Source organism: Papio anubis, chromosome 9 (assembly GCF_008728515.1).
Source record: "Papio anubis isolate 15944 chromosome 9, Panubis1.0, whole genome shotgun sequence".
Lineage (NCBI taxonomy): Eukaryota > Metazoa > Chordata > Mammalia > Primates > Cercopithecidae > Papio > Papio anubis.
This window is the reverse complement of record NC_044984.1, coordinates 92,958,119-92,977,555: the sequence shown is the minus strand read 5'-3', so window position 1 is coordinate 92,977,555 and position 19,437 is coordinate 92,958,119. Positions and strand designations below refer to the sequence as shown.

Here is a 19,437-nt window from a genome sequence, read left to right as displayed (position 1 = left end):
AGGTTGAACAATGTTCCGTGTCCCACTACTCGCCCCCACTACATGGGCCCATGGCTCTGGTTCTGCCTCTGGATAAATAGCAGATAGTTTTACCCTTGGTTGTTTCATTCATTTGTTCAAAACCATTTATGAATATGTGTAGAACACCAGGGTAGGTGCTTCAGTGGATACATAGTGAGTGACTAGTAGCTATCATCAAGTGTTCCCTAATCTCACAGAACTTACAGTCAGCCATAATAGGTTAGTTAGGGCTCTGTTTGTTGTTGTTATTGTTGTTGTTGTTGTTGTTGTTGAGATGGAGTCTCGCTCTGTTGCCCAGGCTGGAGTGCAGTGGTGTGATCTCGGCTCACTGCAACCTCCACCTCCCAGGTTCAAGCAATTTTCCTGCCTCAGCCTCCCTAGTAGCTGGGATTACAGGCACACACTGCCACGCCCAGCTAATTTTTTGTATTTCAGTAGAGATGGGATTTCACTGTGTTGATCAGGCTGGTCTGGAACTCCTGAACTCAGGCAATCCACCCGCCTTGGCCTCCCAAAGCATTGGGATTACAGGCGTGAGCCACCGCACCCAGCCAAGGGCTCTGGTTTTAAGAATCATCTCATGAAAAAACAAAAGAAAGAAAAAACAGGGCCGGGCGCGGTGGCTTAAGCCTGTAATCCCAGCACTTTGGGAGGCCGAGACGGGCGGATCACGAGGTCAGGAGATCGAGACCATCCTGGCTAACCCGGTGAAACCCCATCTCTACTAAAAAATACAAAAAAACCAGCTGTGCGAGGGGGTGGGCACCTGTAGTCCCAGCTACTCGGGAGGCTGAGGCAGGAGAATGGCGTGAACCCGGGAGGCGGAGCTTGCAGTGAGCTGAGATCAGGCCACTATACTCCAGCCTGGGTGACGGAGCAAGACTCCGTCTCAAAAAAAAAAAAGAAAAAGAAAAAAAGAAAAAACAGGTGGGGCACAGTGGCTCACGCCTGTAATCCCAGCATTTTGGGAGGCAGAGGTGAGCAGATCACTTGAGTTCAGGAGTTCAAGACCAGCCTTGCCAACATGGCGAAACCCTCTCTCTACTAAAAATACAAAAACTAGCCAGGTGCCGTGGCAAATGCCTGCAATCCCAGCTACTCAGGAGGCTGAGGCAGGAGAATCACTTGAACCCGGGAGGCAGAGGTTGCAGGGAGTCAAGATTGCGTCATTGCACTCCAGCCTGAGTGACAAAGCAAGACTGCATCTAAAAAAATAAAAATAAAAAAATAAAAATAAATTTAAAAAAAAAAAGAAAAGGAAAGAAAAAAGGATTTCTTATGAGCATCTCACCAGCATCCCCCCAAAAGAATTGTGGTATAACGCGTCTTCCTGGGATATGGAACGGACGGCCAGCGTCAGTGGAGGCACTTTCTCTTCCTCAGGGGCCATGTGGTCTCGGGAGTTGTTTCTGTTTCTCTGTAGACACACCTCACTCTGCCAACTTGCTTCCTCTGTGGGTCCCCATCGACCAAATGCCAAGCTTGAGAGGAAGTCTTAGGCCGGGCTAGGTGGCTCAGGCCTGTTATCCCAGCACTTTGGGAGGCTGAGGCGGGCGGATCACCTAAGATCAGGAATTCAAGACCAGCCTGACCAACATGGAGAAACTCCATCTCTACTAAAAATACAAAATTAGGCCGGGCGCGGTGGCTCAAGCCTGTAATCCCAGCACTTTGGGAGGCCGAGACGGGTGGATCACAAGGTCAGGAGATCGAGACCATCCTGGCTAACACAGTGAAACCCCGTCTCTACTAAAAAATACAAAAAAAATAGCCGGGCGAGGTGGCGGGCGCCTGTAGTCCCAGCTATAGGGAGGCTGAGGCAGGAGAATGGCGTGAGCCTGGGAGGCGGAGCTTGCAGTGAGCTGAGATCCGGCCACTGCACTCCAGCCTGGGCGACAGTGCGAGACTCCCTCTCAAAAAAAAAAAAAAAAAAAATACAAAATTAGCCAGGCATGGTGGCACATGCCTGTAATCTCAGCTACTAGAGAGGCTGAGGCAGGAGAATCGCTTGAACCCGGGAGGTGGAGCTTGTGGTGAGCCGAGATTGCACCATTGCACTCCAGCCTGGGCAACCAAAGTGAAATTCCAGAGAGGAAGTCTTTTTTTTTTTTTTTTTTTTTTTTTTTTTTTTTGACAAAGTCTAGCTCTGTTGCCCAGGCTGGAGTGCAGTGGCACAATCTCTGCTCACTGCAACCTCTGCCTCCCGTGTTCAAGCAATTCTCCTGCCTCAGCCTCCCGAGTAGCTGGGATTACAGACGCCCACCACCATACCTAAGCTAAATTTTGTATTTTTAGTACAGATGGAGTTTCACTGTGTTGGCCGGGCTTGTCTCAAACTACTGACCTCATGATCTACCTGCCACGACCTCCCAAAGTGCTGGGATTACAAGTGTGAGCCACCATGCCCAGCCATAATCTTTCTTAAATGCATGTATAGTTCATATTCATTTAATGCTTAATATTAGAATTGTTTTGGTCTTTATTAGTTTGGTTATATTTTTGTGACAGGAAATATGTTGTAAGAACTTAACTCATTTATATCAACTAGCCTGTGGTAAAAATAGTTTCATTATTTGTGATTTCACTTAATGTAACAGTTTCCAATAACCTATTAAGTAAAATAACATTTTACCATCAAACTTATACATGAGTAAAAGTTGGGCATACCATATTTTCAGAAGTTAATGCTTCCTTGAGATTTAGCAGTTTTAACCTTGGCTAACGTAGCCCTCTAGTGTTAAGATCATGGGTCTTGGAATAATGATATGACCTGTCATATGAATTATTTTCCATCTTCAAATTTTGCGATACACTGTATTCTGCAAAGCAAGCTGGCTGTATTCTGCAAAGCAAACTGGCAATAATTTGAACATCAAATTATTATTCACAGTACTAGGTAGGAATTATATCTTGTGTAAGAGACACATCCCCAAGGCTCTTTCATTCAGCATAGCAATACTTATTAAGTGACTATTGCATACTGCACTCAGTGTCTATAAAAACACACATGAAAACTTTGGAATAGCTGCTTTCTAGAAAACTTATCAGGTCACACCTTAATAACCAGGAAATTCATAAACTTTATCAGTGGTGAGGTTGACATCTCATGCACTTCTATGAACACCTCTGAGAATGTGAAGTCAGGGATGGCTTCTAAAAGACAAATGATTCCACAGATAGTTTGAACTTTTATTTGTGTTTAATTTTTACAAGATGCCGATAGTAGCTGGCTTATTAATGTACACTATTCTTTGACATTTCAGGAAGGCACAGTGTTCAACTATGAACTACAGAGTCCTGTAAGTTTAAAATCAGTTTGTTTCTCAACTATGTGATATCCAGGATATTTTACAATTACTTTGAGATTTTTCCTCATCAGTAATGCAAAGAAAATTGCAATATTATACTTTTTTTTTTTTTTTTTTTTTTGAGACAAGTTATCACTCTGTCACCAGGCTGGAGTGCAAGGTTGTGACTGTAGCTCACTGCAGCCTCAAACTCTTGGGCTCAGATGATCCTCCTTCAGCTTCCTAAGTAGCTGAGATTACAGGCACATGCCACCATGCCTGGCTAATTTATTTTTTGAAGAGAGAGGGGTCTCACTTTGTTGACCAGGCTGGTCTTCAACTCCTGAGCTCAAGTGATCCCTGGCCTGGGCCTCCCAAAGTGCTGGGATTACAGCACTTTGTGATCTGTGAATTCATCTCACAGAGTTACAGCTTTGCACTCAAGAAGCCTTTCGCTAAGACTGTTCTTGTGGAATTTGCAAAGTGATATTTGGAAGCCCTTGGAGGGCTATGGTGAAAAAGAAAATATCCTCAGATAAAAACTGGAAAGAAGCTTTCTGAGAAACTGCTTTGTGTTCTGTTAATTCATCTCACAGAGTTACAGCTTTCCCCTCAAGAAGCTGTTCGCTAAGACTGTTCTTGTGGAATTTGCAAAGTGATATTTGGAAGCCCATAGAGGGCTATGGTGAAAAAGAAAAGTATGAGCCACTGTGCCCAGCCCGATATACAATTTCTTTCTGAGACAGAATCTCACTCTGTCGCCCAGGCTGGAGCGCACTGGCGCAGTCTTGGCTCACTGCAACCTCCGCCTCCCAGGTTCAAGCGGTTCTCCTGCCTCAGCCTCCCAAGTAGCTGGAATTACAGGCATGCACCACCTCACCTGGCCAATTTTTGTATTTTTAGTAGAGACCCGGGGTTTTGTCATGTTGGCCAGGCTGGTCTCAAACTCCTGACCTCAGTCTGCCCACCTCAGCCTCCCCAAAGTGCTGGGATTTCAGGAGTGAGCTTTCGCACCTGGCCTGATATACAATTTCTTATGCTAAAGAAGCAATGTATAACTCCTAATTTACCACTGACTGCTATGCACTTCATTAACATTATGGACATTTCTATCCCAAAAATCATATAGAAATATTGACCCGAGGTGGCTCCGCCTGTAATCCCAACACTTTGGGAGGCGAGGCGGAGTCCACAAGCTCAGGAGATGAGACCACGGTGAAGCCCGCGTCTACTAAAAATACAAAAATTAGCGAGCGGTTGTGGAAGCCTGTAGTCCCAACTTCGGGGAGGCTGAGGGGCAGGAGAATGGTGAACCGGGTGGGGCTGCAGTGAGCAGGGTAGCCACTCCAGCCTGGGGCGACAGAATAATAAAAAAAAAAGAAATGTTACTTTTGTTTATTTGTTTTTGAGACGTAATCTCACTCTGTGGCCCAGGATGGAGTGCGGCAGTGAAATCTCCCAGCTCACTGGCTCGCCTCTGGAGTTCCACCCGGTCGCCTGCCTCCCAGCCTCCCTGAGTAGCTGGGACTACAGGCGCCCACCACCACGCCTGGCTAATTTTTTGTATTTTTAATAGAGACGGGGTTTCACCATGTTAGCCAGGATGGTCTCGATCTCCTGACCTCGTGATCTGCCCGCCTCAGCCTCTCAAAGTGCTGGGATTACAGGTGTGAGCCACCACGCCCGGCCAGAAATGTTACTTTTGAGAAGGGTTTCACTCTGTCACCCAGGCTGCAGTGCAATGGCGTAAACATGGCTCACTGTAGCCTCAACCTCTCAGGCTCAAGCGATCCTCCTGCCTCAGCCTCCCGAATAGTTGAGACTACAGGCAAATGTTACCACACCCCCTAATTTTTGTATTTTTTTGTGTCACTATGTGGTCCAGGCTGGTCTCAAACTCCTGGGCTCAAGGCATCCCTCTGCCTCGGTCTCCTAAAGTGTTAGAATTACAGGCATGAGCCACTGTGTCCAACCAGAAATGTTAAACTCACTTTATGGTTCCAGAACAAGGATTAAATGAAATAAAAAATTAAAAAATTAAATATGGTTGGCCAAGTGTGGTGGCTCAGCCCTCTAATCCCAGCGCTTTGGGAGGCCAAGGCAGAAGGCTTGCTTGAGCTCAGGAGTTCAAGACCAGCGTTGGCAACATAGCAAGACCTCATCTCTGCTAAAAATAAAAAATATTAGCCAGACACGGTGGTCCACACTTGCAGTCCCTGTTATTCAAGAGGCTGAAGTAAGAGGATTACTTGAGTTTGGGAGATCGAGGCTGCAGTGAGCTATCATCATGCCACTGCACTCCAGTCTGGGCGACAGAGCGAGACCTTCTCAAAAATAAAATAAGGTCAAAACGGGCCAGACAAGGCAGCTACCTGTAATCCTGGCCACTTTGGGAGTCTGGGGCAGGAAACTTGCTTGAGGTCAGGAATCTGAGACCAGCCTGAGCAACACAGCAGGACCCATCTATGAAAAAACAGGAGCAAGTAGTGGCACATCCCAGTTGTGTCAGTTAACTGGGAGGCTGAGGCAGGAAGATCACTTGAGTCCAGTTCAAGGCTGTACTCCAGCCTGGGTGACATAGAATCCTGTTCTCTAGGGGGAAAAAAAAAGTCAAAACATTTCATAAAACTTTCACACAATGTTTAGTTAAGCTGTTACTCTTCTGTTCAATTTTGTTGCACCTATCAGAAGGCATAATTTCATAAAATCGGGATTCATTGGCGCTTTAACCACTCTCAAAATATTTGATCCTACTGGAAGTTACTATGCAATGCTATCTTGTCCCTGAATCAACATAATTCCACTATCAGTTTCATATATATATATATATATATATATATATATTTTTTTTTTTTTTTTTTTTTTTTTTTTTTTTTGAGACAGAGTTTCACTGTGGTTGCCCAGGCTGGAGTGCAATGGAGCAATCTCAGCTCACAACCTCCGCCTCCTGGGTTCAAGTGATTCTCCTGCCTCAGCCTCCCGAGTAGCTGGGATTACAGGTGTGCGCCACCACCCTGGCTAATTTTATATTTTTACTACAGATGGGGTTTCACCATGTTGGTCAGGCTGGTCTTGAACTCCCGACCTCAGGTGATCCGCCCACCTCGGCCTCCCAAAGTGCTGGGATTACAGGCGTGAGCCACCACACCCAGCAGTTTCATATATTCTTACTCCACTGGGTTCTGCTTTATAATATCGACGGCAGACATTTCATTAAATGAAATGTTAAAAGAACACCAATACATACATATAAAAATTTTCTTACTATGATCTTTTAGTATAATTTAAAAACCTGAAATGAGAATTCACATCACTGTAAGTGGGCCTCTTACTTGGGTTTTGAGGATGAAGTGGCTTTCTCTCAGAAATAGCTTTGCACTGTAACTCTAGTAACTACAGACGGCAGACTCCACAGCTTGAACACAGCATATTTTATATCAATGCCCACAAATAAAACCTATTATAACTCTTAGGAAATAAAACTTGAATCCTGATTGGCACAACTGCCTCAGTGAGGGCTGGCTGAACTGCATACCCAAAATGTTTTAGATCTACGGTACACTTTCATGTTGGTTGTGCTAACGCATTTCCATTTGCTCCTCTTACACTTTGACTGACATTCCTCTCAGCAAGAGGTGGAGACTATGTTCCTTTTTTCCTGAATCTGGGATTTGGTCTCTGAGACATCACTGTTGTAACCAAGAGTATGGTAAAAGTGATGTTATGTGACATTGAAGGGTAAGTCCTAAAAAGCCAACTCTGCCAAGCTCTATTGGAGCCCTGAAATTCCACCTATGTCCAGCTGCCCTGAAGCCACCATGCTAGAGACTTTGGGGAAAGACTATACCACTGACAGGGAAATGCACAAACAGCATCCTTTCAGCTCAGAAGTGAAAAGCTTCATGAGACTCAGAACCAGAAGTCTAATACTCCTGAGTTCTTCACCCACAGAAAAGCTTATCATGACATTAATCTTTGTGTGCTTTGCTAACATAGTAAGAACTAACATACAGCTGATACTGCTAAGCACCACAGCCACCACTTGGTTGGGTTCAGAAGACACCCTACTTTTTTTTTTTTTTTTTTTTTTGAGACGGAGTCTCGCTCTGTCGCCCAGGCTGGAGTGCAGTGGCCGAATCTCAGCTCACTGCCATTCTCCTGCCTCAGGCTCCCGAGTAGCTGGGACTACAGGCGCCCGCCACCTCGCCCAGCTAGTTTTTTGTATTTTTTTTAGTAGAGACGGGGTTTCACCGTGTTAGCCAGGATGGTCTTGATCTCCTGACCTCATGATCCACCCGTCTCAGCCTCCCAAAGTGCTGGGATTACAGGCTTGAGCCACCGCGCCCGGCGTCTACTCTATCTTTTTAACGTTTAGCCCAAATGTGTACCTACAACTCTTCCTTTTTTCCTGCAGGACAGGTAAAATGGCGAACCTTTAACAAGTTCAGGCAATGATAATATAAAGAAGTTAACATGCAACTAGCTGCACTGGCTTCTAAATTGAGTTCTCTGATCTTACTATGAGTTTGTAGTAACATTTCTCTCCAATCTCTGAAAAAGTTTTTCTCTCCAGGCCATCTGTATGCTTTATGTAGGGATTGTTAACCCCACCCATGTATTACACATAACAACTCTAGGTAAAATGCAGTGTTTGAAAAACAGCATGTTATATATTACACTAGGTTTTTGGGTTTTTTTCCCAGTGGTGGGCTGTCATTACAAAAGATTGAACTTTTATACTTCCTAACCAAACTGAAGGGGAATCTAAACACAAAAACTCATTCACTTTCTAGAAGCTCTTTAAAAATGGGCTTAAGGCCGGGCGCGGTCGCTCAAGCCTGTAATCCCAGCACTTTGGGAGGCCGAGACGGGCGGATCACGAGGTCAGGAGATCAAGACCATCCTGGCTGACACGGTGAAACCCCGTCTCTACTAAAAATACAAAAAAACTAGCCGGGTGAGGTGGCGGGCGCCTGTAGTCCCAGCTACTCGGGAGGCTGAGGCAGGAGAATGGCATAAACCTGGGAGACAGAGCTTGCAGTGAGCTGAGATCCGGCCACTGTACTCCAGCCTGGGTGACAGAGCGAGACTCCGTCTCAAAAAAAAAAAAGGGCTTAAAACTACAATCTATCTCGTATCTGAGTATGATAGAATGCTTTTTGCCCAGTGGCATTCATGTAGTTCAGCTGTCAAGCAGTACCTCTTAAAATACCAGACTGAAATAGTTTAATTTTCTGTAATTTAGAGTCAGAGCTAGGCGCGGTGGCTCACGCCTATAATCCCAGCACTTTGGGAGGCTGAGGCGGGCGGATCACCTGAGGTTGGAAGTCAGAGACCAGCCTGACCAACACAGGGAAACCCCGCTTCTACTAAAAATACAAAATTAGCTGAGCGTGGTGGCGCATGCCTGAAATCCCAGCTATTCAGGAGGCTGAGGCAGAACAATCGCTTGAACCTGGGAGGCAGAGGTTGCAGTGAGGCGAGATTGCGCCACTGCACTCCAGTCTGGGCAACAAGAGTGAAACTCCGTCTCAAAAAAAAAAAAAGTCAGATCTGTGTGAAGAGAATTAGGGTACCTGAAAATCATTTTCAGCTGTCAATCACTTTGGTCCTTTACTATCATTCCAAGAATCAGCCTAACTTGGGTTACCTTGTCTTACAAATAAGGATTAGCAAACTCATCAACATAAAAAAAAAGTTTAGTACATGCTGCAAAAATGTAAGTATACACTGACATTTCCTTGCCAAAATAACCACAAATGACTATACATATTTAACTATAATTAAATCAAGTTTTTAGAAATTTAAAGTCTGTTTCTAAAAATACAGGAACTTTGTGTGATAAAACTTGGACATATGACAATTTAATGAATACCAACTAGAATATTCAACCAACAATGGTCAGTTTGTCTTTTTTCCTTAGCTTATACTTCATTAAGCACCAACTATTTTAAAAGCTAAATCTTTTTTTTTTTTAAGTTTTAAATAGAGTCACAGGCAAATCATGAAGAGTTAGGTTTATTTAAGGCGGTAAAATTTGAAACTCTTGCCTTAAACAAAGAGTGCCAATAATATACCAGGAATAGACAATTTCTAGACTGTCAAATATATAAAAGTTCTTTTGCACTTTCTTCAACACTTACTGATCAGCAAACAGATTCAGTGCATTTGATCTATCTATTAGGTTAACCCAAGCTTCTTCTTTGAGACTCACATCTCGATTGGAGGGAGGCTGAGAGCCTAAGTAGACCTCTGGGGAATCATAGATAAACCACTGTAGTGCAGTCAAATTTGCAATCATGATGATCAGGGCGGCAGAGTCCCTTCCATACACCTGGGGTTTCAAACAGGAAAGCAAATGAAAAAAATGCAAGCATATTCCAGAAGCTGTTGTTGCTGCAGAAAAAACATCATCCTACCTTTAAATCCAAGTCTCTTGAGGACCTGAGAAGCACTGCTACCTTTTTCTTTATTCAACACAGATACCACAGAATCAGCAGGGTGAGAAACAATTGCACAAAAGACTCCAGCTGAAAAAATATAAAGGATCCCATACAGTGCCGGTTAAAAATAAAACTTCACATAGCCAATAATCATTTTTATGACTTTAAAATATTTTTCCAGTTCTAAAATAAAAATCAGACTCAGGGTGAGACAGGTACAGTTATCAAACTGTCTATCCAATATAAAACAGAACAATCATTTAAGTTTTTCAGATTTTATTCAACACTTTCTGTATAAAATTCTTTTTTTTTTTTTTTTTTTTTTTTTTGAGACGGAGTCTCGCTCTGTAGCCCAGGCTGGAGTGCAGTGGCCGGATCTCAGCTCACTGCAAGCTCCGCCTCCCGGGTTCACGCCATTCTCCGGCCTCAGCCTCCTGAGTAGCTGGGACTACAGGCGCCCGCCACCTCGCCCGGCTATTTTTTGTATTTCTTAGTAGAGACGGGGTTTCACCGTGTTAGCCAGGATGGTCTCGATCTCCTGACCGCGTGATCCGCCCATCTCGGCCTCCCAAAGTGCTGGGATTACAGGCTTGAGCCACCGCGCCCGGCCTTAAAATTCTTAATAACCTGAACAACAAAAAAATGGTGCAACAGTAAGATCAATACATTCCCAAGCCTAATAATGATATCCCATAAAACGACCCTTTTAGGAACTAGTTAGCAAGTATTTATGAATCCTAAAAAGCATATAAAATGTTACAGGAAGATAAAACTGCTTTATAGGCCGGGCACAGCAGCTCACGCCTGTAATCCCAGCACTTTAAGAGGCCGAGGTGGGTGGATCACTAGAGGTCAGGAGTTCAAGACCAGCCTGGCCAATACGGTGAAACCCCGTCTCTACTAAAAATACCAAAAATTAGCCGGGTATAGTGGCGGACGCCTGTAATCCCAGCTACTCAGGAGGCTGAGACAGGAGAATCGTTTGAACCTGGGAGGCGAAGGTTGCAGTGAGCCGAGATTGCGCCATTGCACTCCAGCCTGGGCAACAAGGGTAAAACTCCGTCTCAAAAAAAAAAACAAAAAACAGACGAGTTGATGGGTGCAGCACACCAACAAGGCACAAGTATACATATGTAACAAACCTGCACGTTATGCACATGTACCCTACAACTTACAGTATAATAATAATAAATAAATTTAAAAAAAACAAAAACAAAAACAAAAAACAAAAACAAAAATACAAAAAATGAGCTGGGCGTGGCAGTGCATGCCTGTCCCAGCTACCTGGGAGGCTGAGGCAGCAGAATCACTTGAACCCAGGAAGAGGAGGTTACAGTGAGCTATGATCACGCCACTGCACTCCAGCCTGGGCAACAGAGCAAGACTATGCCTCAGGGAAAACAAGAAAACAAAAACACTGCTTTATAACCTTTGGAATATTTTTCCCTCTCAAAAAACGCCAATAATGGAAATGATTATTTGTTCATAATTTCAGACAAGTGTGTTCTAAGTAATTCATACCTATGTAACCTGCTACAAATGTTACAACCAGCTGCTCTGGCTTTGAACATTCACTGCGGGGCTTAGGAACCACAAACTTGTACAGTGCTTCAACAGTACGTTCAAAGCAGGCGAACTTCATCATGGTGTATGGTATTTGTCTCATCCAGAGAGGAGCAACCCCCTTGTAGAATCTAGGAAATCAAGAGACTTGTTTTACAGAGTTGCATATACTCATCTATCAGAGATTGTCATTAGTAACACAAGTGTCCGCACACGAGTCGAGTCCTGATAGTAACAAATGGCAGCAAAAATGCATGTCATTTCTATCAGAACGTTAGACTAACATGCAGGTATATTTCTCTTACATGCCAATGACTCAAGCACCTTTGACTATACAACCAAAAAAGTTGCTGGATGTTTCTCTGACTGGAACCACAAGAAACAAGAAGTTTACAAGTGGAACTCAGTTCAAGATTCATCCACAAAGGTGGATCTAAGGAAGCATGTTGTAGTCATGGAAATTCTTAACTGTGAATAGATCACAAGGATACTAACAAGCCCTCCCTAAAAGTTAATAGTAAATGTTTAGGCCAAATATCAAGTCATTTGCAGAATGACAAATGGTCCTTACTTTAGGGGGAAAAAAAAAAAAACCCAGTCCAGGGGTCAAACCATGTATTAACTTATCTTTACCTCTCAAGTTTATGTTCTACATACAGGTAAATAGACATTAAATGTTATAATAGTCTTTTTAAAAAGTCTGGTAGACTTAATACTAAAAAATGAAGTTCACAGCTGGACGCAGTGGCTCACGCCTGTAATCCCAGTACTTTGGGAGGCCGAAGTGGGTGGATCACCTGAGGTCAGGAGTTTGACATCAACCTGACCAACATGGAGTCTCTACTAAAAATACAAAATTAGCCAGGCGTGGTGGTGCATGCCTGTAATCCCAGCTATTCAGGAGGCTGAGGCAGGAGAATCACTTGAATCTGGGGGGCAGAGGTTGCGGTGAGCCCAGACAGTGCCACTGCACTCCAGCCTGGACAACAAGGGCAAAACTCTGTCTCAAAAAAAATGAAGTTCACTTAAAATAAGTACTTTCATAATATAAATTTTTAAGTGTTTACTTACGCTTTTAGGCCTTCTTCCTTATACATTTTGGGAGCTGCATCCCTCAAAGTGTTGGCATAACCTGGCTGGGTTTGAATTCGAACCTTAGCAGCTTCCATAGGAGCCAGGGCAATGTCAGCAAAGAATTCAGCACTGGCAGAGGCAGCCAAATATAGTGACGTGCGCCAGAGATAAGTATTCTCCTAAAATCCAAAACACAAGGAAGGACGTGAATTGCTGTTGTGTTGGTATTCAACTGAAGTGACAGTTCTAGGAAACAACTAAGCTTCAGATATTTTATAAAGTAACACACGATATGGAATATATATGTGGTCTCTCATAACCTCATTAACAAAATACGTAACTATGTGAACAATGTGAATGTTTAAAAAATATCTAGATGTCACGTACAGTTAGCCCTGGAACTACGCAAAGGAGTCCCAGAGCCCTTCTCTAAAAAACTCAAAATCCAACTTACTTAGAAAAGAAGATAGTATATTAAAAGGAGAATTGTAACTTAATGAAATACATTTTATTTCTCAACCTGTCTCTGCTGACACAGGCTTATGATTTAAGACATGTTGCTCACTTTGTAGGACCATTTTCTTCAGTGCTAAAATAAGGCAGGACAGAAAAATCTAAGAACCTTTTTGGTCTTAAACACTCGGAACGTTCAATTTCAAAATTAATTACATACCTCTCCAAGCATGTTGCTATACAAGACTTTAAAGACTTCATAAAAGCCAAACTTGCAGAGTCCCTGCATGGAGTAGCCAATGAAAGTCGGAGCCCATCCTTTAGCCAAACCACGAACACCATCCTCTTTAAGTGTAACTGAGAATCCATTAAATATGCCCTTGTACTTTTGGGGGTCCACCTTTATTTAAAACAAGAAAAAAAAATTAAATGCACCAAACAGTTAACGTAAAAATTTAATCTCATGATTATTTTTGTTTGGGTTCCATAATAAACTTCAGCAACTACACAAAAGGTAAATACAGTAGTTCCTGCCAAGCGCGTTGGCTCACGCCTGTAATTCCAGCACTTTGGGAGGCCAAGGAAGGTGGATTACCTGAGCTCAAGAGTTCGAGACCAGCCTGGGCAACACAGTGAAACCCCATCTCTACTGAAATACAAAAAAGTAGTGGGGCATGGCAGCGTGTGCCTGTAATCCCAGCTACTCGGGAGGCTGACACAGAAGCATCACTTGAGCCTGGGAGGCAGAGGCTGCAGTGAGCCGCGATCGTACCACTACACTCCAGCCTGAGCGGCAGAGCAAGACTCCATCTCAAAAAAAAGAAAAAAAAATACAGTAGCTCTCCCTTATTCAAGGATTCATTTTCTGTGGCTTCAGTTATCCACGGTCGTATTAAGATATTTTGAGTGAGGAACTACATTCACATAACTTTTATTAGTTTATGCTTATAACTGTTTATTATTGTTCATTTGATTACTTTTATAAACGGAAACTTTTGTACATTAAGGTCTAGCTTTCTGTGTTAAACTTAAGTCTTGGAGTGATAGTTAAGAGGGTAAAATTTCCACAAAAATACATAACAAAGCTGATTCTTAAGAGATTTCTTACCGCCCAACTCCTACTACTATTTTATTTTTTTTTGTCTTGCTTTGTAGCCCAGGATGGAGTGTCATGGTGTGATCTCAGCTCACTGCAACCTCCACCTCCCAGGTTCAAGCGATTCTCCTGCCTCAGCCTCCCGAGTAGCTGTGACTAGTAGCTGCAACTACAGGCGCGCCACCATGCCCAGCTAATTTTTGTATTTTTAGTAGAGACGGGGTTTCACCATGTTGGCTAGATTGAGTTCTGATCTCAAACTCCTGACCTCAAGTGACCCACCCGCTTCAGCCACCCAAAGTGCTGGTATTCCAGATGTGGGCAACCATGCCTGGCCCACCTCCTACTTTTTAAAAGCTACTATCTAGATAATAGATGTATCTGTATTCCTAACATATGCTAGTTCTTTAAGTAGCTTATAGCATAAAGTTTTGTGAACACTAAACAAACTAAACCCAAGTTTAAAAAAAAAGCACATAAACTAAATTCACTTCAAGAGACATGCATAACATGTTTTAGCAAAGGTACATTTCATATCCATTATATTAACTAATGGGAGGGAAGAAAAGCTTATCTCACTATTTCTGCCAGTACTAGAAGGGGTGGTATACATCACCTTCCTCTCCCTCCTAATATGTCAAATTCAATTCTCTTTTAGGTAAATAGACTTCTAATCCTGTTTGGAACAAATAAATTTTTGATGTCTTGTTTTTGTTTCAATAATCTTAATTAAAAGATATTGAAATTATTTTAAAATGTTATGTAAATATACAAAAGGCTAATCTGACAAAATTTTCATACTAAGGCATTAGAGCATTTTAAATAAATCTACATGTTTATCTACTCTTTGCCTTGGTCTTATTAGTAGATAAAGGACATCGTTACTTCACATAATACACAGACTTGTTTACCCACTCCAACACACAGGTGCTTATAAAACGACTATTTGGGGCACAAGTAAGCTTGAAGAACTCTGGCCAGAAAGTGAAGAGCAGCAGCAAAGAGCCATCTACAGCCAGAGTCTAAGAGTGAATAATTTACTCCAACAATAGAGGCATTTATTGGATTTAAAACACTAGTTAAAATAAAGCCCACGATTTAAAGAAATTTTAGTTTGGTTTCCTACTGAAGTTTCTAGCAGTTGTGATGTCTTCAAATTCTCATTTGGGAAGCGCTTTAAGATTTTATTTAAAGTTAAGTCACATGAAAGATACTTTCAGTGTTGTCATCTCAATACAAACCTGCATACGGCATTTCACTAAATCCAGGGGAACGACAGCAGTGTGTGTCAGACCACAACTTAAGACCCCACCAAAGCCACACAGTGCATAATACTTCGCGGAGCCAAATTCACAACTGTACTCTGTAGTAAGAGAAGACACACCATGCATTTTAATATAAAACTCATGTTACTGGTCATAAACTTACCTCCTGGACAGTTAGGTTTCCACACAGCTTGTTAGTAGATGACTATATCTTATAACTTAACAGTCAGTCATGCTTCAATATGCTCTAGTCCAGCATGCAAAACAAACCTGCATTCTGCATTTAACCAGATCTAGAGGAACCAATGCTGTATGTGTTGTGCCACAGCTAATAATTCCTCCAAGTCCACAAAGGATAAAGAATCTGCCAGATCCATAGTCACAGCTATACTGCTCTGTTTGATTGGGAAAAAAAAAAAAAATGAAGTAAGTATTTCTTCAGAGATGACTAAGGCCACTGGAATGAAAGAAAACTGTTTCCCTGTTAAATAGTATTATCACAGCTGAATAGCTTTGGCCAATTAAGTGGCTTAAAAAAAAAATTCACTGCCAAAATCAGATCATTTAAAAATTATGAGGGTTCTGTATCTGATACTATTAACAGCTTGGATTCTGCCATATTCATTTTTTAAAAAGTTTTCTACATTAACGGCTTTTACAATTAAAGTCAAACTTCAAATTATTAACCACTGGTAAGAGCACACTTCAGAGTACAAATGAAACTCAGAAAGATCACCCGACGTGTAAAAGGCTTGCAAACAACTTCAAAGTTTATCCTAGCCACTAACCAATACTATCCCCACTTATGAACTCCTATAACATAAAAACAGATACACATAAATTCCTGCAGTCAAATACATTTAATACACAAATAATGTTAGCTTTAATTTTAAACTGAATGACAGATAGTGTAAGGATTCTTTATCCATACTAAAGACATAACAGAAGCACATGAGTGATTTAAAGAAAAAAATCTTTCGATTTTACAGGCATAAGGTAGATAACATTCTCAGGACTCCTACAATTCGATTTTCAGGTTTCTCTGTATGTACACACTTCACTAGGATTTAAAACACACACAACTAAGTTAAAGCTGGGCCCAACCACAAAGAATCGCAAGAGATAATCACACCAAAGGGATGCCCACCAATTATCTCCTTTTTATTGCCCATGTAGTGCTGCAAGCTGCCTCCTCCAGTCGCATGAAAACAGGAGATCCAGTTATCTCATATATAATTAAGTGCTAAAATGACGGACCTGGCGTCGACGAATATAAAACTTAGGAAAGGACTGTTCAAGAAAACTAAGGGCAAATCAAAGGACAGGTGATACAGTTAGTAGAACTGTGGGTGGTCAGTAGTTTGGGGAAGAGACTTTACCCAATACTTAGTTGACTGACCAAGCGGGCTCACGGCAGAGAGGATAAGGAGCTAGTCGCGGCCTTTTTTCCCTCGGGGACATGGAGGTCACGAAGGGACACAGGGCCTCTGCCCTTCCACGCCCTTGAGGGAGGGCCAAGGATCTGACACCCGCCTAGGGTGGAAAAAGCCGATATCCCAGGGCAAGCAACTGGGCGCCATCCTACGGTGCAGCGGGCTGGACTCGTCCTTCCCTGTCCTCCAAGCCGGGTCCAGGCCTCAAACGCTGGGCAGACCACGAGTAGACCACGACTGTATCAGGCAAGGTCTGATCTCACCTTCCACGGCGGCGGCTGCCAGGTTGCGAGGGCGGCGGGGCTGGCCAGTGGGCCCGGGTGGGTTGCTGCGGAGGTCCCCGAGGCCATCGTGCACCAGCTGCAGATGTGGCGTGTTGAAGGGGTTCGCCCGCGCCAGGTGCGCCACGGACGAGAACATCTTTCTAGGGGAAGAGGGAGCGGCGGTGAGAGGGCAGGCAAGGCGCCGGTTAATGTTACCGGCACCCTGGAACCCCAACCGGGCCTTTTCCTTCCCGCCTGCGCGCCCTTGAAGAGGTCACGGCGGCCTTTGAAGGAGGCTGCTCCCGGCTGGGCCCACCGCCAAAGCAGCGGACCCACAGGGTCTCTGGGCTCCGCTCCCGACACCCGCCACAGGGGAAGGCCCGGTCACACTCACTCCCTAAGATGGCGATCACCCAACCACTCCCTTGGAAAGGTTACCGCTCACAGAGGCCGAACGTCCTCCCAGCCCTAAGATGTGTGCCCTTCGCGCGTCGTCGGCGTGACGCACACAGCGCGTCACTACAAGCACGCGTCGCCCATTGGTGGAGAAGAGCGCCGAGCCCGTAGCGTCATCGCGTTCTCCTAGCAACCTTATCCCCGCCCCTGCCCACTCCTGCTCTTCCGGCCGGCGTGTGCGCAGGAGGATTCGTTCTGCGCAGACGCGCGTTCCGGCTGTATATTTTTTGAGAGGGGTCGGGTTCGGGGTCTTAACCTGCTCGCTTTGTCCCTTCACCTTCAGGTGTCTCTTCTTGACCACAGGCTTCAGTTCGCTTCACTTAAGTGAATCACAGTATCTAGTAGTCACTTAAAAAACAAAACATGAATGCTTGATGATATATTTAGGTGTTGGAGTTAGAGAACATCACTGCAGTATTATGTGTCACAACTTCTGCCATTACAGTACTTTTTAAAATAAGTTCCATCCATTGACATTAAATATAGGTATGTCTGCATTTTTCATCAGACTTCTGGAGAATTGAAGGGGTGGCCTGCCCCTCCACACCTGTGGGTGTTTCTCATAAGGTGGAACGAGAGACTTGAGAAAAGAAATAAGACACAGAGACAAAGTATAGAGAAAGAAAAGCAGGGCCCAGGGGACCCGCGCTCAGCTTACAGAGGACCCACGCCGGCCCCGGTCTCTGAGTTCCCTTAGTATTTATTGATAATTATCTTTACCATCTTAAAGACAGGGGAGTGGCAGGACAATAGGATCATTTTTAGGGAGGAAATTAGCAGTAAGACATAAGAACAAAAACCTCTGTGATATGAATAAGTTCAAAGGAAAATCCTGTGCCTTGAGATAAACCTTTTAGCAACATTGTTTCATCCTATCACATGGGGATAAACCTTGGACAATACCTAGCTTTCCTAGGCAGAGGTCCCTGCGACCTTTGGCCGTGTACGTGTCTCTGGGTAGTTGAGATTAAGAGAATGGTGATAACTTTTAACCAGCAAGCTACCTTCAGGCATTTGTTTAACAAAGACACATTCTGCACAGCCCAAAATCCATTAAACCTTGAGTCACTGCAACACATGTCTCTTGCAAGGACAAGGTTGGGGGTAGGGTCACAGATTAACAGCATCTCAAATACAGAACAAAATGGAGTCTCTTATGTCTACTTCTTTCTATATAGACACAGTAACAGGCTGATCTCTTTCTTTTCCCCACAGAATATTTTAAAAAGAAATGTGCAGCAAGAAGTCTTAGGACAGTTTGCCGCGTTATCACAATAGTCTATAGAACACGTTGAAACATTGAACACCTGAGGTGTTACAGCGATGAACTAGTGAAAGTGACTGATAGCAGATTGTGCGTGTGTCTGGTTAAAACATTTAGGAAGCTTTCATTAGATTCAGCTCAACAGGGAGGGGCGTAGTTTAGTTGGGGAGAGTTTAATAGGGATTCAACCTGTTAGACTTCTGGCTCTTATATTTTCCCAGCTCTTGACAAAGTAACCTTGGGAATTTACTTCATTGTGAACCTGTTCCTTAGATGTAAGATTGGGGTGGGACTGGCCTCACAGGTTCACACTGGTACAATCACACATGGCCTTACACTTAGTTTAATGCTCTGCTGATTTTGAAATTTTTCTTTTCTTTTTGTTTTTTTGTTTTTTTTGAGACGGAGTTTCACTCTGTCACCCAGGCTGAAGTGCAGTGACGTGATCTCGGCTCACTGCAAGCTCTGCCTCCCAGGTTCACCCTATTCTCCTGCCTCGGCCTCTGGAGTAGCTGGGACTACAGGCGTGCACGACCACGCTTGGCTAATTTTTGTATTTTTTGCAGAGACGGGATTTCGTCATGTTGGCTAGTGTGGTCTTGAACTCCTGACCTCAGGTGATCCACCCACCTCGGCCTCCCAATGTGCTGGGATTACAGGCCTGAGCCACCATGCCCGGCTTGAAATTCTTAATATATGTATGAACAAGGGGCCACACATTTTTTAGTTTGCACCGGACCCTGAAAATTAGGTGGCTGGTTCTGGACTGGAGTAATACTTACCTTGCAGAGTCTATGAGAACTCAATGAGATAATGTCT

At 43.6% G+C, this 19,437-nt stretch overlaps 1 protein-coding gene and 1 non-coding gene across 2 annotated transcripts; both read right to left on the bottom strand.

Annotated features, from left to right (window-relative positions):
* Positions 1-9,492: 9,492 nt before the first annotated feature.
* SLC25A3 (solute carrier family 25 member 3) lies at positions 9,493-17,416 on the bottom strand. Its single transcript, XM_009181481.4, has 8 exons — positions 17,293-17,416; positions 16,899-17,059; positions 15,473-15,597; positions 13,062-13,241; positions 12,386-12,567; positions 11,273-11,445; positions 9,728-9,838; positions 9,493-9,642 (listed from the first exon to the last, which is right to left on the bottom strand). Exons 2-8 carry the CDS (start codon positions 17,053-17,055, stop codon positions 9,569-9,571), a joined length of 1,002 nt encoding a protein of 333 aa, XP_009179745.2. The 5' UTR covers positions 17,056-17,059; positions 17,293-17,416; the 3' UTR covers positions 9,493-9,568.
* Positions 11,517-11,762, bottom strand: LOC116269063. Its single transcript, XR_004176382.1, has one exon. It is a non-coding gene; the product is annotated as a small nucleolar RNA SNORA53 (small nucleolar RNA).
* Positions 17,417-19,437: the final 2,021 nt, after the last annotated feature.